This window comes from Aureobasidium pullulans (assembly GCF_000721785.1).
Source record: "Aureobasidium pullulans EXF-150 unplaced genomic scaffold scaffold_4, whole genome shotgun sequence".
Lineage (NCBI taxonomy): Eukaryota > Fungi > Ascomycota > Dothideomycetes > Dothideales > Saccotheciaceae > Aureobasidium > Aureobasidium pullulans.
Window position 1 is genome coordinate 233,706 of NW_021941024.1, and position 23,073 is coordinate 256,778.

Below are 23,073 nucleotides of genomic sequence, written 5' to 3' on the forward strand. Positions count from 1 at the left end.
ATGCTCATCACTGCATGCTTGGACCTGCACAAGCGCCTCCGTCTCATCCAGATACGAAGACGGCCCGTACCTTTGACAGACGGCTGGACGTGCCTGCAATGTCGTTCCTGTGCTACTGCAGTGCAGCTCTGTTGAAATTCCTTTGACATCAAAACATGCTTCTCTTCTACCAATCGTTTTTCTTGCTTCGCATCACCTGCCTCACTGCTGATTAACATGTTCGTTGACTGCACGAGCGCTTGAGCCCGTTCAACAACCTGGCGCTTCAGTTCACCTGCTCCACGCCTGATTCGATGCCACTAACACGTACCGCCTCCATGGATCCATGACTTTATACCTATCAAGCAGATTCAGATCCACACCGACCCTTGCCTATAGTACCCATTTCCCGGATCTTTTGAAGATTTGGTCGTCCCACACTCCAGTCTCCAGAACAGACATCTGGACGCCTATCTTGCGCAGCCTCAGCAGAACTCAAGCAATGCCGTTACTCAGGTCGATCCTTGCCTTCGCCACATGAGCCTCAATCTGCAATCACCCGTTCGTGTATCGCTTGTCAACCTGCGTAGCCAATATTCGGTCCGCTCATGCGTCTTGATTGGTGCTGCCAATCGGCGTCTTGCTGCTGCGCGACTTGTCGTCCCTCCATCATCAGCCTATCACCCATTTATCCCCTGTTTCAGAAACAGTACAACACATAACCTCCCGCCGAAGCCATCGACTGAGTGCTTTGTACCATCCCCTCTGCAACCACTCTTCTTCATGCCTCTAGAGTCATGCTTCTACCCGCATGTCCTTTGCCTCACCGTCAAACTGACATCGTTGGCATTTTTCGCTGCTTGACATCCGACAGTCTTCCGTTGGAGCCATTCCATCAGCGCATGGCCTGTTTACGACCATCTCAAGGCTGAGGACGTGTCATTCTGCACATGCATGCACTTTTTTACGAGGCAATACTGGACCACATACTCTGCGCATCCGACTCTCGCTCTTGTGTCTGACTGCTGCATCATAAGTAATCTGGACTTGTTTACGTCTCACCACTACGTCTTGTCGTTGCTCACTTTGCAGCATCTTGTCTTGTCACCCCGCTTGACCTTGCAGGAGTGGCAACTCAACAGGTCTTACTTTGCTTTCGTTTGATCAACTCAAACGAACACAGCGCACGTTCTGCCAACTCCTATCCGATTCCCCGCGTGTGGAGAGTGTGAGAAGCCGGGGACGCGCTTCCTTATGCCTTTTCTCCAGTCATTTACGGGTAATCGCGTTTCGCTGCAGCCAAGCAGGTGCCACCTTCGAAGACGAGATGTATTCATGCGATACCAGATTCAACGACATCCAAAGCTTTGATGGAGCTGTCGTTGGACACCCAGATTCCTGGTCCAAGACGGACTTCATTACCAAGGGTCACGCTCCCCTCACCTGCGAGTAATTGGGCTAGATTTATGAGTGATCACTTTTCTCCGTATGGAGCCCTAAGATCGCAATTCTGAGTTGCTTCATAAAAGATTGTTGCCTTGCTGTCAAAGAGTATTCCGGTCCTGGTGCTCCATTTTCTGGTTTTGCTGTGTTCCCTTACAACTGTTTGTATCTGACAAATCTTTGACCATCAATCGCCATTTTACCTTCTCACAACGGAGCACACGATCATGGCTCAAACTTATCAGAAAAGTCATTACGACTATGACGGCATTCAACGGTCAGAGCGGCGACCTTCACGTGGACCTTTACACACCGTAGACCGATACGTTGCTTATTCGACCAGACCGGACCCTCGTCACGAAGCAAGAACCTATGTTCTCCAGACTCCCATACATGACATTGGTGAGGACAGTGATCAAGGCTCTGCCAGGAAACGAACATCGATGGCTGTAAGTTTGATATGCAGTCCATGACCAGCAACAATAGCTGATATGTTCCAAGTGTTCCCGCTGCAGACGACGCAAGATCAAGTGCAGTGGCGGATATCCTTGCCAAGCCTGTCGAAGTGCTGGAGTTGATGCCAGTGCATGTTTGTATCATAGAGTACGCTTGCTTCATCGCTCTTCCACAAAATACCTTGTTGATCATCCCTTCGCAGGTAGGCACAAGTCAAACTTTCGATCTCGACACCTCTGTTGGCGGACCTTCGCCCATGGCTCCCATCTCTCCATACAGCCCCGTTTCACCCACTGGGACTGGTTACCCTGCGTATCCTACAGATGACAGGTCGTCTTCAGTACCAGCATACGGCAGAACTGGCTATCCACAGACCTCCCTTCCGGCTTATAGCTATGATGTTGACACACCTACATACGCAATCAGCGACGACTCTCGAGCGTGGACAACCGGACATCGCCCCAGTCCTGCAATGGGCTATTACCAGCAAGAAAGCCCGGCAGCTTACGACTACCCAACTCCTGTGTCCAGAATCTCGAGTGACTCCAATGAACCTCTTTCTCCCCTCAACATGAGCACCCTTCAATCTTCGCTACCCCTTCCGCTTGAGCGCCGTTTACCAGCTCCCAACTTTGTTGGCACTCCAATCACTCCTGACAACGACATCCGCAGTCCTATCAGCGCACGACTCTCGAGCCTAAGCATCAGTGGTCCTTACGGTAGAAGTAACAGTGCATCTTGGGCTGTGGATGGCGTCGAACGCCGCCAGCCTTCCATCCATGATCTTGCTGAGGCCAGTATGATGCTGCCCCCCGTCACACGCGGGCTGACTGGTTCCACTGCTACACTGCCTGCTCTTGGACAAGACGCCACTCCTATGTCTACTGCAATGTTCGTGTCTTCCCATGGAAGTGATAACATGGCTTCCCTTCAAGCCTCGACAGGTGCCTCACAACCCAACTACTACAGTGCCGGTACATCCGCGCTCCCCTCGTTGACCACTGGTATGCTTCCACCTTCAAGCTATACACGCTATACGGCCATCAACAACAGCAACTCGTCCTTGCCAGTCATCAACACAAACGATCGCACAGATGCCACTTCCTATTACGGTTGGACTCCGACAAACGCAAACAGCACAGAAGCCTTGCCTACCATCAACAATGTCGAGGCTACTGCTCAGTCTACCGCCGGCGTCGACAGAAAATACACACCTACACAGCTTTCTGCAAGATACCCACCCCTTCACCATCCGAGACCGAAGGTTGTGCCCTCTACTCCCCACGCTACTACACTCGAGAAACACGACCGCGTGCAACAGAAGGATGAGAAGCATCAGAGACCTTCCTCCGGATCGAGTCAGCACAAGCCCTCCTCGGGATCCTCAAGCTCGACACACGGCAAGAAGTCAGGGCACAAGCCTAGCAAAGGCAGTCTGTGATGCCTGATCAATTGGGTCGCAATCTCATATCCCACGTATCTCCTTCTGTCCACTTTTTCCTTTCTCTGGGTCATCGGCGTTCCACAAAGCGAGGCGTAATCTGCTGTGATTCTTTTGACACAATTTTTCCTTACTCATGCTCATTTCTGTTTACCTATCATCGATTTTCGAAAAGTCGTTTTGCCTTTATGTCGGCATTGGAAGGGGTGTTCACGGTTGGTCAGAACGATAACATGACATGAGAACGACTAAACCGCCAGATTTACGATGGATACCAAAAGTGAGCAAAGAATTTAGCAATAGGTAATTAACAATTCAGAAAAGTAATTTAGATAGTCAAAAATCAGCAATGACGTTTTGCTTTGATGTTTCTCTTCAGCTCCCGCACGAGACCTGTACAGCAGCAGACAAGAAGATGAAAGTCATAATTGCAAAAAAGAATGTCCAGAGTCCATGACTTTTAAGAACTCGTGATTATTCATTGTGGAATTCGATTATCAGCATTTTCACAAGCACTCAATAAGTGCAGTCAGCATTTCGCCAACATTACCCTCCTCTTCGGCATCAATGCCAGTCATTTGCTCTTGTAAGCTTTTCTTCAACGTATCCACTCCTTCATCTCTGTCGGCTAGTCCTTTGATGATTTTGGCTCTCGCGCCTGCGTCTTCGGCTATTAGCCAACTGAGGATAACGTCGAGAGTATTCAAGCAATATGTTGCAGCTCCGGCGTCGATGTCTTCTGTGTTTCGTGCTTTTGTTGCGTATTCGTGGCGTAATTTGACCAGTTTGTCCAGCTTTTCGTACTCTTTTTCGACAAACTTTGCTAGTAGGCGTATGCGGTGTGCTGATTCGCCGGGAAGTAGTCGTAGTAGGGCGGAGAATATACCGAGTATGTGTTCAATCGTTGCGGCTTCCAGGTTTTTCTTCGTGAATGTCGAGAATAACGGTTTCAAGCCAGCGGCATCCACAAACTTTTCAGCGACCGGTTGGCCTGATGGCCCAGATAGAGCATGATCTAGCACTTTGAGAGCGCGAGTTTTTGAGAATTTTGCTTCTTTGAGCATGAGTAGCATGAGCTCCACACCTTCTGCGAGTAAGAAGGCGGACTTGCCGGCAGATGGTTGTGAGAGGCAGGTGAGGGTATCAAAGAGGTCTTCTGCGTATTCTTCTTCTGTCGAGTCGCGTTCGGGGTCGCGTTTGCGGTAGGCGGCTAGTAGTTGTAGGATCTTGTCGACGGCGTCGAGGGGTATCAAGCGATCGCGTACGGCTGGGGAGGCTTGTGATAGTACTTGTAGGACTTCGGCGGCGTATTGTTTGTTTTGTGATACGGACTTTTCGGTGGCGGAGATGCGGTTGAGGAGGTATTTGAGGATGGGGTCTTGAGCGATGGTCGCGGCGGTGGTAGGATTGGAGGATAAAGCTTCAAGGACTGACAGGGAGTGGTAGACACCACTGCGATCGGCTTCGACAGACTCATCGAGACGGTCGAGGTTGGCGAGGAGGAGATCGATGAGGTCGGCTTCCAGCATGGCTTCGACCAGGGCATCCCATTGGTCTTGTTCTGCTTCAACATCGTCGTCCAGTAGTTCGGAGATGATTTCAATGGCGTCAATGGCGATGTCTGTATTCTCATGCGACAACAAAGAGACCAGACTTGCTGAACAACCAATCTTTGCAAACTCCTTGTATAGTTCTGGGTGTTCTGATAGAATGCTCAAGCTCTTGATCTCGGCGTCCAGGTCGGCCTCGCTGGCAACGAATTTCGAAGGATCCGTCTCGTATTTTGCGCGTAGTTCGCTGTTCTTGTTGATCTTGCGTTCGAAGCTCAGTCCCAAACGACGGACCCATGCAGCATCAATCTTCTCAACTTTGACATCTGCGCCGTCATCTGCTCGGTCGACAAAGTCCAGTGCGGCGTTGGTGTGCTGATTTGTACCACTGCCAAAGAAGCGGCCCTCCTCATCTTCATCCGCTTCTGGCGGTAGTTCCGGGCCGGCTTCCATATCCTCATCTTCATCTTCCGGCGCATCGTCGACACTCGGGTCTAGCTTTGCGGATTTGTATGCGGCTTCTGCATCTTGGTCCTCGAATTTGCGCTTGGTGCTGCCATTGGTCGACGGCAGAAATGGCTTCTTGAACAGGTCGTCGATGCTCGTCATGGTGTGCGTCGTGTAATAAGCTGAAATAACTAGGTCGCATTTGTTGATCGCATCCGTGTTGCGACAAGAGAGCTTGACAAGTTTGAATTGTTTGCATCTCAACATGGCCGAGGCCGCTTGCTTCGGGGAACTTGCTTCAGAGCGCACGGCATTCTCTTATCCATCGTAAACCAACCTCCTGCCTCCGTAGACCTCGAAATGTCATCGGGCATCCAGAGAAGCTCCATTGAGAGCTCGATTCTTTTGATTCTCTCACTTGACCATATTGGCATCTTGTCAAGTTCGTGTGATGTGATAGCTACTGTAGGAACATGTCAGCAATGATGGTCCGAGCATTGCTGTCTAAGCATACTCTGTGCGCTTGATACCAACTCTCCCTCTCACCACCACCACTTCCTTGGAGCTTCCATTCGATCCGCGACACTGCCCGGACCCATCAATCAAGCAACGGAATACGGAGCTGCTTTTCTACCGGGCAAACACATCAAATGCATCTGACTGGATTATAAGACTGTTGTAACAAGCGCCCTCGACCAACCTCTGCACAGAAAATCCGTGCTAATCCACCTTGCTCTCTGTCGCGACTTCCAATAATCGCAAACACTCTCTGTGTGACCTGCCTGGATTCTGTGCCATCACACGAGCGCGCGTCGTCGATGATTCGAACATGCCAAGTTTCGTAGGCTGATCATCTTGTTCCGGCGCCTGTTCAATCCATCATCGCTCTTTCCTTCAAATACTGCTTCACTTGCTTTCCTCTCTGCTCTCGCTTTTTTCACTCGTCATCTTGTATCCCGACAGAGACAACCATACATCACAAAGCAATGGCCGATGAACTCCTCATCAATGGTACTCCCTGGTGGCGAAATGTGAATATGGCAGTCATTGAGGATGCCAGGTCGCGCTCCCAAGTCAATGCGTCCAGACCAACCACGCCTCCGCCGGCCCCCGTACCAGCAGCAGCGCACACTGCATCCGCCTCTCCTCCCTCGGCTCCGCCTGTGGCTGATCTGTCATACATCCCGGGACCCAGAACTACCTTGGCGCCCGAAGATACTGTAAAAGGTGCTGACTATCCTAACGTCGAGCAACCCGAACCTCCAAAATGGTACAACGACATTCCTCATGGTACCCTCCAGAAATCTCCTCGTCCCCTCCCTGAGGTTGACGAGCATCTCAACAAGATCATTTCTGGTATCAAAAACTGCATCAATGCCGTAGGAAGAAAGACCGCCCCGAGTCCGGCCGACTTTGAGAAGATCAATGACGGCATCCACCGTGCCTTCTTTCTGGACCTTACCGCCACGACAATTCGCAAGAGACGTCTGTTGCACAACGACACTGGACTTCCAAGAGTATTCTGCTCGACTCTGTCTGATGGTGTCGAGTATCCTTGGTACTTGAAGGAAGACGCCGCTGAGCTTTACATCAAGTGGTGGTCCAGAGACACCGATCCAGGCTTGTTTCGTGGTATTAGGCTGGGTCGCCCAAAAAACGTTAGGCTAGGCAGAGAAGCTACCGTTGATAAGTTTCTCCCAAATTACACTGGCAGAAGACACGGCGATTTCCACGGCAATGGTCCCCTCCGAAATGGCCAGTGGTGGCCCTCGCAGCTTTGTGCGATGAGAGATGGCGCTCATAATGCAACTGTGGCAGGCATATGCGGCGACTCCATTGGCGCATTTTCTTGCGTCATGTCTGGCGGCAGCTACCCCAACATCGACAGGGGTGAGGAAGTCTGGTACTATGGCACCGAATCTGAAGATTCCACTCGTCCCACCGATTCAACTCAGTACATGATTAACAGCTCCCGCTCTCACGAACCTGTACGTCTGCTTCGCGCTTCAAAGATGACAACCGAGGGATCCAACGACTTCAGACCTGCGGAGGGCTTGCGGTACGATGGTGTTTACGAGGTCGTTGGTTACGAAATCAAGAATGTGGCCAAGCAGGTCCATCTCTTCCATCTCGTCCGACTGCCCGGACAGACGCCCATTAGAAGCTCCGGACCTGGAGTACGACCTACTCCTGAGGAGTTGGAAGCCTTGGCCAAAATCAAGATTGAGAAGAAGTATCTGGCTTGAGTTCGATCGAGGTGGAGAGATCAGTCGCTGTTGCAAGCACGTCATGTTTTGTTTTCCTTATTCTTTGCATCAGTCGAAGCATGGGCGAAGATGGAGAGAGAGTAAGGTTGTTTATTCATGTACAAGAATGTTGTCAATAAGCAGTAGTCTAATCAGCATTATCCGGGAGCTGTGAAATCAGGGTCAGATTGTATTCTCATCCTCACCAACTGCACTGCACTTTAGCCGTGAGAAGGCATGTTCGTGCAGACGTTTGGTTTAGCCTCCTACGGTAAAGATCCCGCAGTCTAACTCTTCTAGGACTGACCCTAGCCCCTTCGAGACTGGTCTGACACTTGGCGGATGCTGCCGCATCTCGACACGGACGTGGAAGAAGGAGCCGGCACCAACATGCAAAGTCGAAAGGATTGCATGTAGTCATGTAGGATTGCTATCAAATTACATGAGCAATACGGATCTTGTCGTCATGCGGAGCGACAGCAAAAGGCAATCCTGACCAAGACCACGTTGCGCAAGCGAGAGATCGCTAAGCGACTGAAGGATCCGTTGGGCGCCAACAGCTAATGGATGATTGTTTTCTTATGACCAGTACTCCGTACGCTCAGGAATGTTGGCTCCATTCTGTGTCTTGGTGTAGATGCACATCTACTCTTGAAAAAGTCGAGCTCTCCATCCCGTCAGGACAACTGACACTTCCAGGAGTCCGACCAGCTTGGCGACCTTCAAGCCTAAATGTCTGCCGAAGCAGATCTATCCTCCGCCTTCCTTGATGGCCAAACCAAACCCCCTGCTGGAGCTTGCAATTCTTGCCGTCGTCGGAAGCTCAAATGCGACAAGAAACTTGATGGATGCGCAAACTGTGCAAAGGGCCAGATCCCTTGCATCTATCCTTCTTCCTCGCCGGAGCAGGTGAAGCGGAAACGCGGGCCGTACCAAAAGAACAAGTCCCAGCGTGAGAGACAACTCGAACATACAGTCAGGGACATGGCCTCCAAATATGCCGAGTTGGAGAATCGCATCCTTCCTCGCCGAGATAGCAGTGTCAACCACGACTTCACCCCGCCATCGGAGGAGTCTAGCAGTGAAGGGGTATACGCTTCTACTCTCCCGGCTGTCAGCTCCAGCACGTCCTCGAGACAAGGTGTGTCGTCGATTGTCTCGAGCAGCATTGATGGTGACTTGGCTCTTCCACAATTCCTGCAATCATCGCTTGGCTGTAATCCGAGTGGAAAAGACACGCCTTTAAGCAATAGGTTCTGGACCCCTTTCTCCAAAGACGTGAGTCGTTACTCTTACATTCCAACATGATTCGGCTGATCCTTTGACCAGTTTGTTCAAGTAACACAGGCAGTTGATGAATCATCGTCGGCTTTGCACAACTCCAATGTTGCAACACCTGAACAAGTGACCTCTGGCCCAAGCTCAGGTACTGCATCGGCCTCTCCAGTCTCTGATCTGCGCAGTCTGCATCCTTCCGTCACCGACATTCTGGAATGTTGGCGCATTTACACCTTGAAGGTCGAACCGATGATTCGCCTGTTGCATCCTCCCTCTTTCGAAAGACGGCTTTTGGCTGCCATTTCAGACCTGGACCATGTCACAGGCGGCATGGAACTGTTGATGTTCAGCATCTGCTTTGCGGCGGTCACCTGTATCTCACCCGAGGATGTCCAGCTCCAATTCTATGAAAGCAAGGAAAATCTGTTGAAGAAATCCAAGTATGCGATTCGAAAGGCCATGGTGGACGTCAATTTCATGGCCTCCAGGGACATTCAAACACTCCAAGGGCTGGTCATATATCTGGTACGTCACTCCTTCATCGTCTGTCCACAAGAATGCACTAACAGTCGTCACCCGTAGCTGTTGCTTCGACATCAAGACGATGAGGATGTGCTGTGGACTCTGACTGGAACAGCGGTACGTATGGCACAACTCATGGATCTGAGCAACGATTCCCCTCGTCTCAAACTGTCCCCCTTCGAAGTGCAGATGCGTAGGAGACTCTGGTGGACCATATGCAGGCTGGATTTACGTACCGCCGAAGCATACGGCTTACAGCCATCGCTCTTGGAGACAAGATCTAGGGATACGCTGCCGCTGAACGTGAATGACCTTGATCTCTATCCAGAGGCAATCGAGGCACCAGTGCCTCGAACAGGCATTACTGACATGACCCTTCCCTTGGCAGGCTACGAGATCACGCGTCTGGTGAGCACAATCAACATCCCCGACTCGTTCGACTTTGATGCCGACGGCGCTGATGCTCGGATGAATCAAGCAATTGCGCGGAAGATGAGGATGGTAGGAGAGTGTCAATCTCGGCTTCAGTCCGACTATCTCCAGTATGCCAATCCTTCAGGGCCTTTCGATTGGATGATAACCACCTTTACTCGATTGATGCTGGTAAGTCATTCATCTTGTCGAAGACCGATCTTGTGGACTGATATCTGTAGACGAAATGCACCCTCTTGATATTTCATCCGCTCAACGGTGCAGCAACGCGTCCTTTGACGCCGGAAGTCAAAGACCAGCTCTTCTCGGCTTCTATTGACACGGTACAGTATTCTCACGCGCTCAAGTTCGAGCCTCGGATTGAGAAATGGGCCTGGTTCTTTCGGGGTTTCGTCCAATGGCACGCACTGGCCTATGTCGCGGCTGAACTCGGCCATCGTACAGGCACGTCCGAGGTAGACCGTGCATGGAAAGTGCTGGACGAAGTCCTCGAGAACAAGCACGCGACAAGTAAAGGAAGCGACAAGAGCGCCTTGTGGAAACCCATGCGCTGGCTGATACAGCGAGCAAGGGAAGTGCGGATTGCGGATCTCAAGTCCCGCACGGATCCATCGTCAGCAACAATGTTTGATGCGTGTGGAGGTGAGACTCGAAGCGATCTGACCAATGTTGGTTTTGCCGAGGCGAACTTTGGTGACATCGCGGAGGTCGGCGTCAGTGAACCACAAACATCTTCATTGACCCCGTCGATGGCGTCCCGAGACACTGTCAATGATGGATCCAACTCATTCATGGACTTTGTACAAGCATCTGACTCCAACAAGGCCCTGGCTTTCCTTCCCGAACAGGCCCCCAACAAGTCGTACGCGGCTAATTATCCATTCGGATCATCAACAGCTCCTGTGATGTTTGACGGCTCGAATTCTAACCTAGCCAATGTCGATTTCACCGGGGTGTTGAACGATTTCTCGCCGTCGACTTTTCAAGACCTGATGAGTGACAATCAACAACCTGAGCTTGACTTGTTAGAGCAGTTGAGTTCGGAGAATTGGATGGACCTCGCTAGGAGTTGGGATATGGAGTTTTGAATATTGATTTGAATAATGCTAGGGCCAAGTTCTAAGGCACAAAGATCGTGCGATCTCCTTTCTCTGACCACGTCTTCTCAACCTCACTCAAAGGGACAATCTTCAGAGCAGAGGATTTGATCCCCTTGAAAGCCTCCAACAGACGCGGCACTTCAGCATTCAGTCTTTCATAAGAAAATGCTCCTGGTCCAGATCCCCTGATGGTCAGGTCGGTCGATCTCAAGATGGATCCGGGTAAGCTGATCTCAGGTCCAGCCAGTGATCCGATGTGGACGTACTGTAGAGGCTTGGACACCTTGAGGGACTTGAAAAGGTGTTCTGTGGGAGGACCGTAGAGGTAGTCAAGGATAAGATCCACGTCTGCTGCCTTCGAAAAGTCAGTCTCCGAGACTGTGCTCTGGAGCTGGATTGTTTCGTCGAGACCCAGGGTCGACATAGCTTCGACGTTACGGGCGCATCCAATCACCTTGGCCGCACCCAAAGAGCGGGCAAGAGAAATGGCGATGGCACCAGAAGCCGAAGTGGCGCCCATGATGAGTACAGAGAAGTTGTCGGGTAGGTTCTGTGTTCGCGCCTTCATTGCCATCCACGAGGAAAGACCAGGATTCACCAAAGCAGCCGCTTGCTGAGGATCAACGCCGCTTGGAAGCAATGTGACTGCCGCTTCGGGCACGTCCACAACTTCACTGACCGATCCACCGGTCGCAAAAGTTGTAAAATAGACTGATCGACCATCTACGGTGATGCCGACGCCGTCTGTGCCGGGAACATGTGGGAGTGATTTGCTGGAAAAATGTGTGCCTGCCGCACGCGCACGCACGACAGAATGCAATCCCGCGGCTTGGACCTTGATTCTGACCAGACCAGATCCTGCGGGCAGTGGTTCGAGATCAGGCACATTGACATACTTGGGCGGCTGGCCCCATTCTGAAACTTGTGCAGTATGCATATGATGTTTTGTACAGGCGATTTGCCTATGGTGTGTGCGGATGAGTTTGGTGAACGAAGAGAGTAATGGACGCATTGTCGATTTGGAGAGCCCGCGACGGCCTTTTTGTGTTGTTGGTGCGGGTAGTGAGCGGGTGTTTACAACATCTGCCTCAATGGGCAGTCCACTTTCGGCGTCGAAGTTTCGGGCGCGAAATTTCGGGTCCGAAATCTCATGCAATTGTCTCCGACAGCAGAACAGTTTGTCAGTAGCCTACATTCAATTACCGATCACTGATGATACTACGAGCAGAAACAGAGCACGTATATAATCAAAGCAAATCATGTCTCCTTGACTGTGACATTGATTTTGAAAGATTCACACCGTGCCAACCTTCCAGAACTTCTACCGCTCTTCGACCAACTCGACTATGACGGACCTTTTCCTCGACACATTAGCTGGTCAGGTTATTCGCGCCGTCTCAGGCGGTCGTCTGTGCTCATTGCAAGATCCCACGGCGAATCATAGACCAACACACAACCCCAATGATGACTCGCTTGCATCTTTCGACGGCCAAACAGTCAGCACAATATCCGAAAAAGAAAGGGGGACCGACTTTGAATTGATATCGTGGTATGGAGACGATGACCCGGCAGTAGGTGACACAATTTCTTGTTCTGCTGGTTATATTTTGCTGACCAGATCTCCCAGAATCCCCAAAATTGGTCAACGGCGAAAAAGGTCTTTGTCACATTCTTGATATGTTTCTTGACAGTCAGCATATACATCGGTTCCGCTATCTATACCGGTGGCGAACAAGGCGTCATGGAAAAGTTCCATGTCAGTCAGACGGTAGCCACTCTCGGCCTCACACTGTTTGTGCTCGGTTATGCAATTGGTAAGGCAAGCTTTTCTTCGTCCCATGCGCTGTCAACTAAGGAAAGTAGGACCCATGTTTCTCGCACCTTTGGCCGAAGCCCCTCCCATAGGCCGTAAGCCGGTCTATCTTGTGACATTGTTCATCTTCGTCGTCCTGAATTTCCCGGTCATCTACGCTCCGAATATCGCGACCCTTCTGGTGTTTCGCTTCTTGACGGTATGTGTACATTCCCAGAGTGCAACGCACTATTGACTAATAACTTGATAGGGCTTCATCGGATCTCCTGTACTCGCCACGGGTGGCGCCTCATTGGCAGACCTCTGGTCCAGAAAGAAGGTCGCATACGCAATCGGTATCTGGGGCGTCGCCGCCGTCTGTGGACCCGTCCTGGGACCTCTGGTAGGAGGCTTTGCAGCACAACATGAGACCTGGAGATGGACAATCTGGGAGCTCGTCTGGCTTTCCGGGTTCTGCCTGATCTTGCTCATCTTCACGCTCCCAGAGACCAGTGCCAACACCATCCTCTACAAGCGAGCAAAGCGACTCCGAAAGTTGACGGGCAACCCCAACCTCAAGAGCCAGGCTGATCTGGCAACTGAGAATATGCGATTCAAAGACGTGGTGTCTGCCAGTTTTTACAGACCTTTCCAGCTCTGTTTCAGCCAGCCTATTCTTCTTGTCACGAACGCCTACCTGGCTCTTGTCTACGCCCTGCTCTTTACATGGTTTGAAGCATTCACGATCGTGTTCACCGAGATTTACCACTTCAATCTTGGAGAAAATGGACTCGCATTCTTGTGCATCATGGTGGGCGCCATCATCATCATGATACCATACTGCGTATGGCTGTACATGGTCCAAGAAAAGCAGTTTGACGAACAAGGAAACATCGCTCCGGAAGATCGTCTCCCACCCGCTATAGTCGGCTCATTCTTCATCCCCATCTGCATGTTTGTGTTTGGCTGGTCAAGCAGGGAATCCGTCCACTGGATCGTTCCAATGATTGGGGCTTCCTTCTTCCCCATGGGTGCGGTTCTGCTCTTCAACGCCATCCTCAACTACCAGGCAGATGCCTATCCCGAGTATGTCGGTTCCGTTCTGGCTGGAAACGACCTGATACGCTGCAGCGTTGGATCGGTCTTTCCGCTTTTTGCGCCTCACATGTTCCACCAATTGGGTGTTGACTGGGCCAGCTCCCTCTTGGGCTTTCTGGCCATCGCCTTCGTTCCGATCCCATATCTGCTGTACAGGTATGGAAAGAAGATTCGCATGTCAAGTAACTACGCGAGGCATAATATCTAGTTGGCAGCGCAGGTTCATCGCGCTGTAGTTAGGATTCATAAAAACAAGCGGCTTGTCCTGTTCATACTCCATGTGAGGGTGTGTCAGCTCTCAATCCAAGAGCGCCTTCGCAATCGCCGTCGAAATCCTCATCCAAGTCCTCGCCTACAAGACTCCCGGAGCAATGAGTGTCACACCATAAAAACAGGTTGCCTTTCGACAGGTGACTGGTTGTTTGACACATGTCACACAGCGCTGGAGGGATACTAAGTTGACAGATTGAAGATGGAAGGACACGGAGTTGTTATATGCAAGTGCAGGATACTCAGCAGATTCAAGTTGGAAGAATACTGAGTCAATAGATTCCAGAATACTGAGTCAACAGATTCAAGATGGGATAAGATATTTCGTCGAAAAGCAAAGCTGTGATTTGGGTATCATGCGTAACGAAATTGCAAAAGGGCCCATGCAAAGCCATGTAAAGTCTGTCGTGTCCATCGTCTCCATCGTCTCCGTCGTCTCCAAAGCTCCATCGTATAATCATAGCTCATTCTCTCCATCATGTAATCATGTCCCCCTTAAAACTCCTTTCGCAATGCAGGAAACAATCGTCGTAAAAACCTCCATACCTCCAATTGAGAGACAGAGCAAAAAGCGAATCCCCCAATTTCACTTCCAAGCCTGTTCCTTTTCATCCCACCCAATAACTTCAAACGGAATATTCAACACCTGCAACATACTCCCCATCCCCAACTCCTGCTCCTCCTGCTCCTCCTCATCTTCCTCTTGCTTCTTCACTTTATCTTCATTCTCCCTTCTCCTCTGTTTTTTGCCTCTGGCGGTCAACACATCGCCCATTTCATCTCTCCAATCTTCTTCATCGCCTTGTGTGGTTTTGTTGTTTTCGTTGTTGTTGTTGGTGTCGTTGGATTGATCGGAGTAGAAGGGTTGGTATGTGCTTTGTTGGCGGAGGAAGGCTGCGTAGCCGCCGTTGTCGCGGATGCGGGTGCTGAAGTCGTGGAAGACGGTGTCGGCGGCTGCTTGGCTGGCTTTGCGCCATTTTGTTTCTAATCTGCTTGGTTGTTGTGTGGTGCGTGTGGCAGAGGTCGTGCTTGTGCTTGTGCTTGTAGCAACCGCTTGTTGGAGAATTGCATTTTGGGCGCGCAGCTCACGGATACGTGATTCGAGATGACGGATCGCCAGAGATTCTGATGTGGTTTCGTTGCGCAGGTTGCTGGTGCTGATGCGAGTGGGTGTGTTTTCTGCCGTTGCGATGCTGCTGTCTGCGCGCTTCAAGGGTGATATGAAGGGTTTGTGTATGCCTATGCGACGTCTCTTTGGCTGAGGGGGCGACGACATGGTTGCTTTGTGTCTTTGCATCAAGGTTGTGTTGTGTCTGCCTTGGTCGGAGGAAGTGGGATGGAAAAGTTTTGGCGGGGTAAAGTGACGTAGTTGATGAGCTTGTCACCCTGTCATGTGTTCCTTCCTCTCCCCTGTACGCTATTCTTATGGTTTTTGCAGGCATAAAGTAGCCATGCTCGAGGCAGGAGATGACGCTGTGCGACAAGTGCTGGCTGGCCCGAATACGTGGTATCGAGTTAGAGCAGAAATTTCTTGAGATTATAAGATCGGTCAGTGTTGCAAATCACAAAAGGAAGAGACATGGAAGCCGAACACCAACGTCTGTATTTCTCGAGAACTAAAGATGGGCAAAAAGAATAAGCACCATGGGCAGGAATCGAACCCGCGACCTCCTCGGATCTAGACTGACACGGCGTTGAGTAACAACGAATGACTGCGCACGTGTTAAGACCACGGGTGTGTTAAACCACTACACCACCACGGCTGAAGACTTGTAAGGGACCTGATTTATCTAGAATATAAAGGCCTGCTGGACTAGTGAAGACGCGTGACGGTGATGGACGCAAGATTGAGGGAGTTTACGCGGTAGCGAGCTTCGTGCTTGAGAAGCGGCCATATGACTCAAGGAAGGAATACACCTCTCGTGTTATACTGCACGACAAGAGGAATTTGATTGTGTGAAGGACACCTAAGTATTGATTAAAATGTACATATCTTTCTTTTTCATCTACTCGACAAATCATTCCGCCTCATTTACAGCTTGATGGTAATGTTGCGCTGGTCCAAAAAGAGACCGACACCGGTCAAGATGGACATGTAGCTGATCAAAACTGCCATGGCCTGGTAATCGTTCATATCCAGAGTAGGCAGAGTCATGTTGACAAGACCAGTTAGAACGTTGGCAAGGCAAAAGATAGCTAGTCCATTGCGGTTGAAGGCGTTGAGAACCTTGCTGGTAGCCTTCGAGACACGCTCCTTCTCGACCTTCCTGTCACGAGAAGTGTATAGGAAAGGGAAGAGAATGCCCTCGATGACGCGGAAGAGCAGAAGCTGACCACAGTTGAAAGCTGCGACCCAAGCGAGGTAGGGCATGTTCGCAAGACGACGAGAAACGGTCAAGCGAGGTCCGTAGTGCCAAGTCAGGAAGACGTATATGACAATCCAGAGGCCAGTCCATTTGGCGAGCTTGAACATCGAGTTATGCTCACGCGTCTTGCGGATCTCCTTCAAGCTGTCTTCTCCACCGAGCATCTCAGCAACCCACTCGTCGTTGTGTGTCATGGGTGAAACAGCGTTGACATCACGGCGAAGTGCCTCCATACCAATGCCCTGTCCGACAATAAAGATAGCCAAGTAGCCGAGGAATGAGAAAATACCCTCTCTGTTTGCGGAGATGAAGTCGTCTCTGGGAGCCATGAACATGTAGAATCCAATATCCGAGTATGTGAACAACATCTCATAAGGAATGAGGAGCGCAAAGCCCAGAGCGCTGTAAGAGGGAATGTACTTGATGAGAGGCTGGAGGATAGTGACAAAGAGAGGCAAAAGTCCGAGAGTGAAGAAGAAGTTCCAGTGAACGCCGTACTCGGTGACGTGCTCTTGATACTCAAGTCCCTTGACAGTCCAGAGGCGAAGGAATCCAAGAGCAAGCATAGGCAGAGAGTGCATGACTGCAGAGTTCATGCGGTTCGCGAAGCTGACCTTGGGTGCATCTTCGTCTTCTTCCTTGAGCGCCTGACGCGCGTAGACCATGCCGGCACCAAAAACGAAAGAACCGACACCAAGATCCATCAAAGAAACACCCCAGTTCTCAACCTTGGCGAATCTGCGAGGGAAGACGGGGAAGTCAACAGCCAAAATGGAAATACAGGTGATGATCATCATAGCACCCCTGTAGGTGGTGATGAAAGGCTTGATGGGAACCAAATCGACAGGCTCAACAGGTCCAGTGGCTTCCTCCTTGACCGGAGGCTTTGCAGGCTTGGTAAACCTGTGGTCGATGTTGTCGCCATTGACCACAGTACCGATTGCAGGAACTAGGAGAAGTCCGATCAAGACAGTAGGGTTATCAGCATACGCCGTGACGGCGAATAGAATTGCTCCGACTTGAAGCAAGAAATCAGTCAGGTATGATGCTGGCGTGTAGGGGTCGAAAAATCTCTGGCGAGTTTGGAGAACAGCCCAGAGCAACGCCGCAGCCTGTTATCACCAGTTAGATATCACCATCAACGTTTTGCCTATTACATGCGGCTGAAGATGAAGGATTGCAACTTACCGGAGCCACCATTGTCACCTGAGTGATATCCCATACGTTACTTCCAGTATGACCCGTAACGAAGTCAATCTTGCGTTCGATATAGCTATCTCCCTCCATGATGCCGGTGTTTGTGAGAAAAGAAGAAGGGTGATCTTTTTTTCTGGAAATGAGGACAACACAGTGTTCTCAAGGGGCCGCCAGCGTCCGAGCCTTCTCGAAGCTGTCAAACAAAACATTGTGAAAATGAAGCTTGGTCATAGCTCCGGGCCGGTACCAAACTACCCCCGTACTTCTCCAACCTTCGCTCTTGCTGACCAATTCACGAATATCACTGAAGTGCACCAAAGTGTTGCGCTTGTTGAGAAGCCAGGCGTGCGTGTTCTACTTGTGCGAAGATACTGTCTATAGTTTAGGTGATACTCACTTCGTCTTGCAAATTCCAACCTGAGGCATTGCACATTCTGTGGGTCTCCCTACCGTTTCCGTCTTCCGGTCGGCGCGTCCTTGTGCCGATGCCGTTCCTTCCTTCTCCTGAGAGCAGCACCGGTTGGACACCTCCGCTACTCATTTCCCTTCTCCGTCGTTCTCTACAAGGGCCAAACCACGACTCATGGCTGCCTTTCGTATGCGTGAGAGGCGCAATCTAGTTCTGCAGAGAATCATCGGTGACATCGGTTCTATGAGGGCGTTTTCAACTCGGGTCTCGAAGGGCAATACTCGAAATTGTCATAGATGATCGCAGAACGACACAAAACAGATGCATGAGCGCGAACCCCATCAGAGCTCACCGAATCACAATTCCTATTGCAAAACTAGTGCGAGCTTCTCGAGTTATTCTCTTACGGGCTCGTAGAGCTGACTTCGGAAAGCACTTGTGATAAGCGGGCCATGTGCAAAGACCCATGTATAAGCACTCAAGGCGGAGAAGTCGACAATAAATGCTATCTGCTTCTCATCGTTGTACGGCAGTGAGCGACGTTTGACTTTCGGCAAAGCCTTTCTCGACGACTATATAAAGATATTCAAACCTTGTGAGTTATCTTGTACTCTCATGTACTCACAGACCGTTTGAGATGTAGTCTCTTGGGTGCACAAGAGCAAGCGAACGTTGCAGCCTATCAACGGTCATCTTTCGAGCCAATCTCCAGTCTTCCTGTTTCGATACAAACACAGCAACGACACGGAAGGAACGACGGCGTTCGACGTTGAGCTGGTCACCGTGGCTGCCTCTTGTCGGTAGCACAGGGATAATATACAGCTAGAAAGAACGACTTACCTCCTGCAGGCTTCGCATTTCCCTTCTCAAGTCTCTCCTTGTCACCGACCCTGTCCCTTGTGGTCTAACAAACTCCATGTCACTCTTTTAATATCCGGACTTTGATACACGACCGACCACGACTACTAATAACTAATTTTGTAAATACCAATCTGTGTTCTGCTGGATCGGATATGCAAAAGCGAAAAGACCCTCTTCTTGGAAGACAATCGAAACGAAGCCGGGCCCTCAACGAGACAGTACTTGGTCGACCTCCAGCATGGCACCTCTCGCCGAGCGCAGTGCCAACAGACAGAGCCGCATCCCAGTAGTCGGCTCTGAAGCCAGAAATTGCAGCAGCAACAACGCCGAGAACGTACCGCCCGCATCAAATCTTTCTCGTCTGCTAGCACCCACCAAATCATCAGTCGCTCGGTCAAGGTCACCATCACCTTCCCCAATCCCACTGCCAGTCAATCCACGGACGGGTTCAACAACGCCCGGTCGTGGACGCCTCAATACCTTCACATCAAACGACAGCCTGAACTCATCCTTCTCGCGCCGTCAGTCTCTGCGTCGACCATCACCAACGCCTGTGCTAGACGCTTTGAGTTCTCGACAGCCCAAATCGCCCACTATGAATACGCGGAGATCGTTTCGTCAAAGCAGACCAAGCTCGCCAATCCAGGAGAATGTGGAAACGCAGGGCGGATACGCTGAGCTCAGAGCCGCTCAACGCACTAAGCCTCTGTCTATTGAGAAACCACTGCCGTCTCGTCCAGTTGCTACCTTCGCCAACTCGATGAGCCCCACAAGACATTCGCGCGGTATCATCGACGCGGCTGAACGGCCCCTGATCAAGGCCCCTGGAACACCACAGGAAGAAGAATGGCCTGCTTCTTCCCCAGAACGTCCCATGCCGCGTCGTGGAAGCGCAGCACTTAGCAGGACGCCCAACACAAGGCTCACATTGTCCAGCAAGCTTCCACGCTCATCCGTACATAGCAGCCCTGCCATTGTGTCGCCGATCCTCGGCCAGCTGTCCACTAATCTCAACTCATCGCACGTTGCCCCAGCCGTTTCCCCGCCCACGCTTTCGTTTACAACAAAGAGCGAACGGCCTGTTCTATCGGTAACTGACGCAGATTCGATTGAGTGCCGTCCACCGAGATCTTCATCTCTGCGTACGCCCGAGCCTAAGCTTGGCGACGTGGGTCTAGGTATATCTGCGGCGGACTCCTCTTCCGATGAGAGTCAGGAACACAAATATCTCCCTGCTGCTCACAGTTTCTCTCGGCCTAGAGCGCAACAAGCAGAGAGATCGCCAGCAAGCATCACCTGCACGCCTGTTCCACAGTCTCCCACCTACTCTGCATCTAAGTCACCCACGCGGACACCTGCCACAACACGCAGTCCGCTCGTTTCAGCTACAAAGTCTCCAGTCACCAACGACATGTTGACGTTTGCAGGCAGACGTTTGGGCAACTCGACAGACTTTGCTGCGCTAGATCAAGGTGCTCGCTCATCCAGACCCAGAGCCAACACTATCAAGCACTCTTCGCCAATCAAACAACATCTGGCTTTACGCGATCTACCACCAAGTGTTTCATCGCCCACGGAGCAGATCAAGCTAAGCCCAATCAAATTGGTCTTTGGCGAGAAAGCTTCTGCTGATGATGTGTTCGAGTACTCGAGAGTGAAGAAGATCTCTGGTAGCCTACTGTCCAGCTCTTTTGTTGGTTCGACTCTGAGTATTTCTGAGGATGCCGATCACCTACTCCTCGGGACAGATGGAGCACGCGCTCCTGCTTTCGTCTCTCAGGCAAACCTCACAACTCCAGTGGATGCCGAGTTCGATTTGCCCTCCCCGAGTGAACATGGTTTCCATGTTTCTTGGCCTGCAGATTTTGGTTTCAATCTTGTCGATTCAGGACAGGATTCGCCAACGGTGCAGAGCTCGCCTTCCGTACGACCTCAAGCATTCTCGAGGATCTCAGAAGAGAGCGAGGAGTCGACCACCGAGACTACCACAGATCTCCAAAACGAAGGTGGCAAAAGACAGGCTGAGCCTGTGCATACTACTATCGACAGCGCAAGAGTGCTTGAAAATAGAGAGAAGGACATCAACACGACACTATCCATTCTTGAAGGAACTCCTGCCAAGCAACACCAATTCTCGAATGCTCCTCCAAAGTCAATCAAGACACGCCTTAGTATGGCCAAACTGCCCAAGGAGGTTCCCAAAGATACTCTCAAAGCTAACGACCAAGGCAATGTACGTCCACAGGATGAACGTCTGCCGTCATACATGCTTCCCACAGAGGCACGCAAAAACTCTGCTGCCACACCGTCCGAGGCTCGCCGCAATAACGCGACTGAATTGGTCCCAAATGCGAGCACTCGTCGTGCCTCCCAATCTGCAAGGTTGACCCCGACTCCAAGCTCTGACAAAGGTCGTATTTCTCCCTCTGGCCGACAGACTCCAGTGTCTGCATCTCGTGGAGCCTCTCAGAGTGGTCGATCAACGCCCACATCAGGTATCCCGCGTTCATCACAGCCCGGCACAGGAGCTTCATCGAACACACGCAGTGTGACACCTACGGCCCGCCCTGGCTTGAGTGGCCAGCCCCCACGTCAGGCTACACCCAGTTTGAAGGACCATGACAGCACAACCGCCAGTGCAAACAAGAGAACGTCGATAGGAAACATCAAGGCCGCTCGGCAGACTTTTCAGCCCACTAAAGCAGCTCGCGATGGTTCTTCTACACCATTGACTCGTCCAAGAAGTGAGTCCAAGGGCAAATCAGTGCTGAACAACCTCAAAGGATTGTTCTCTGGAAAGCGCGATGTACCTCCGACCCCGGGATCCAATGGCAGGAGGTTCTCTATCGGAAGCCGAAAGTCAGTGTCGATGGAGCCTGAGGACATCCCTGATGTGCCTGCCGTGCCTGCTGTGCCTGTTGTGCCTGTTGTCCCTTCTGTCCCTTCTCTTCCAGAATCCAGGAGAAAGTCCACAACAAAAAGCATTTTGGTTAAGAAGACTGCGACTGAAGAAGTCCATTCTTCGAACGGTGAGACATCAAAGGAGCACTCTATCCTGCCGAGACCTAGAAGAAAATCGACGGTCAAAGATGCTGCTCCGAAGAAGGATTCTGTCACTTCTGAAGAAGAGAAGCCGTCGCTCCGCCGCAAGGCCTCTAGGGGTAAGGTCTCCGCTACGGACGCTCGTCAAGAAGCCGACGCCGAGAAGGAGAAACGTGACACTGTAGCACTCATGGAAATGGGACTCACTCTTCGTCAAGAGGCATTTAAGGAAGACGATCTTGTTCGAAAGGAGCGCATGACATCTTTTGCTCAAGTCATGCTTGACACTGTCACCAGTGCTGTGGAAGCCGAGAGGAACATGTACGCTGCTATGCAAGCTGCCGAACAAGCGAAGATGTCGTACATGATGACCCAGCAAAGTGTTCAGGAGATGAACAAACTCGTCTCGACCTCCCGTCGGCTGCCTCTGTTTAAAAAGAAGAAGCGACCAACCAATGATGCTTGATCAGTTGGCAGATTATATGCCGCTCTGCTTACAAACACTGGAAGACCTGGTTTCCACCTATCTCATCATGTCTATATGACAATATTTGTTCGCAGTCCGAAGATTCTGTTTCCATTCGGCGTTTGACCGGCAAGACTCGGGGAAGTCAAAAGTCTACGGAAAGACCCTGCTGTTTTGTTATGTGTTTATGAGATACCACACTGCTTGTTATGTCTGTCTGATTAGTCACGTAGCATTATCGACCAGCAGATTCTACTTCATCTTCAATCCAGATGTCGCCCCAGTAACTCCACGATGCTGTTTGACTTGTGACAAGTCCCGCAATGTAGAAGCCCCACTTTCCCACGAGCTGCCCCGCACGGGGTTAGGGGATTATTCTTGATGATGTCACAGCTCTGAGGCTCGAGCTGTCATCCAAGGTTTTTCGGAGAGCCTCTGTCCACAGTTCCATCGTGAAGTTAGAAAGCCATCCAGCTTTGGGAAGGTCAATCGTTCGGCAGTTGTGGATATAGATTAAGAGCGCTTCAAAGCAATGTAATTGGGCGCAGCGATCTGTCGACACGAGATGCGAAACATGGATACCAGCCGCACCAGTACGGATGATTAAAGAATGGTGACGTCGAGGCGATGCAACCGACCTGACGTAGGCAGGAGCGAAGAGCTCAAATATGCATGACT

At 51.0% G+C, this 23,073-nt stretch overlaps 9 protein-coding genes across 9 annotated transcripts; 5 read left to right on the plus strand and 4 right to left on the minus strand.

Moving 5' to 3' along the window:
• Window positions 1–1,649: 1,649 nt before the first annotated feature.
• M438DRAFT_352945 (uncharacterized protein) lies at window positions 1,650–3,319 on the plus strand (the record flags this gene model as incomplete). The annotated part of the gene is made up of 3 exons (XM_029906828.1): window positions 1,650–1,699; window positions 1,806–1,871; window positions 1,924–3,319. 3 exons carry the CDS (start codon window positions 1,650–1,652, stop codon window positions 3,317–3,319), a joined length of 1,512 nt encoding a protein of 503 aa, XP_029763044.1.
• A 288-nt stretch (window positions 3,320–3,607) lies between these two features.
• On the minus strand, window positions 3,608–5,527 carry M438DRAFT_343293 (DUF1716-domain-containing protein). Its single transcript, XM_029904948.1, has one exon. The coding sequence runs from the start codon at window positions 5,476–5,478 to the stop codon at window positions 3,826–3,828; it is 1,653 nt and encodes a 550-aa protein (XP_029763045.1). The 5' UTR covers window positions 5,479–5,527; the 3' UTR covers window positions 3,608–3,825.
• An 826-nt stretch (window positions 5,528–6,353) lies between these two features.
• On the plus strand, window positions 6,354–7,562 carry M438DRAFT_372486 (uncharacterized protein; the record flags this gene model as incomplete). Its single annotated transcript, XM_029908346.1, has 1 exon — window positions 6,354–7,562. The coding sequence occupies one exon, from the start codon at window positions 6,354–6,356 to the stop codon at window positions 7,560–7,562; it is 1,209 nt and encodes a 402-aa protein (XP_029763046.1).
• A 732-nt stretch (window positions 7,563–8,294) lies between these two features.
• Window positions 8,295–10,882, plus strand: M438DRAFT_332692 (uncharacterized protein; the record flags this gene model as incomplete). Its single annotated transcript, XM_029903536.1, has 4 exons — window positions 8,295–8,840; window positions 8,892–9,365; window positions 9,423–9,965; window positions 10,016–10,882. The coding sequence occupies 4 exons, from the start codon at window positions 8,295–8,297 to the stop codon at window positions 10,880–10,882; spliced, it is 2,430 nt and encodes an 809-aa protein (XP_029763047.1).
• Window positions 10,883–10,913: 31 nt separating this feature from the next.
• Window positions 10,914–11,831, minus strand: M438DRAFT_268748 (quinone oxidoreductase; the record flags this gene model as incomplete). Its single annotated transcript, XM_029900281.1, has 1 exon — window positions 10,914–11,831. The coding sequence occupies one exon, from the start codon at window positions 11,829–11,831 to the stop codon at window positions 10,914–10,916; it is 918 nt and encodes a 305-aa protein (XP_029763048.1).
• A 409-nt stretch (window positions 11,832–12,240) lies between these two features.
• M438DRAFT_352950 (MFS general substrate transporter) lies at window positions 12,241–13,992 on the plus strand (the record flags this gene model as incomplete). Its single annotated transcript, XM_029906829.1, has 4 exons — window positions 12,241–12,465; window positions 12,513–12,708; window positions 12,758–12,906; window positions 12,958–13,992. The coding sequence occupies 4 exons, from the start codon at window positions 12,241–12,243 to the stop codon at window positions 13,990–13,992; spliced, it is 1,605 nt and encodes a 534-aa protein (XP_029763049.1).
• Window positions 13,993–14,380: 388 nt separating this feature from the next.
• Window positions 14,381–15,342, minus strand: M438DRAFT_343296 (uncharacterized protein). Its single transcript, XM_029904949.1, has one exon. The coding sequence runs from the start codon at window positions 15,328–15,330 to the stop codon at window positions 14,641–14,643; it is 690 nt and encodes a 229-aa protein (XP_029763050.1). The 5' UTR covers window positions 15,331–15,342; the 3' UTR covers window positions 14,381–14,640.
• Window positions 15,343–15,955: 613 nt separating this feature from the next.
• On the minus strand, window positions 15,956–17,781 carry M438DRAFT_363027 (GPI-anchored wall transfer protein 1). The gene is made up of 2 exons (XM_029907622.1): window positions 17,609–17,781; window positions 15,956–17,532 (listed from the first exon to the last, which is right to left on the minus strand). Exons 1-2 carry the CDS (start codon window positions 17,705–17,707, stop codon window positions 16,087–16,089), a joined length of 1,545 nt encoding a protein of 514 aa, XP_029763051.1. The 5' UTR covers window positions 17,708–17,781; the 3' UTR covers window positions 15,956–16,086.
• Window positions 17,782–19,125: 1,344 nt separating this feature from the next.
• Window positions 19,126–22,395, plus strand: M438DRAFT_372491 (uncharacterized protein; the record flags this gene model as incomplete). Its single annotated transcript, XM_029908347.1, has 9 exons — window positions 19,126–19,408; window positions 19,448–19,817; window positions 19,851–20,055; window positions 20,098–20,257; window positions 20,288–20,320; window positions 20,354–20,531; window positions 20,562–20,596; window positions 20,636–20,811; window positions 20,848–22,395. The coding sequence occupies 9 exons, from the start codon at window positions 19,126–19,128 to the stop codon at window positions 22,393–22,395; spliced, it is 2,988 nt and encodes a 995-aa protein (XP_029763052.1).
• Between the last annotated feature and the right edge of the window lie 678 nt (window positions 22,396–23,073).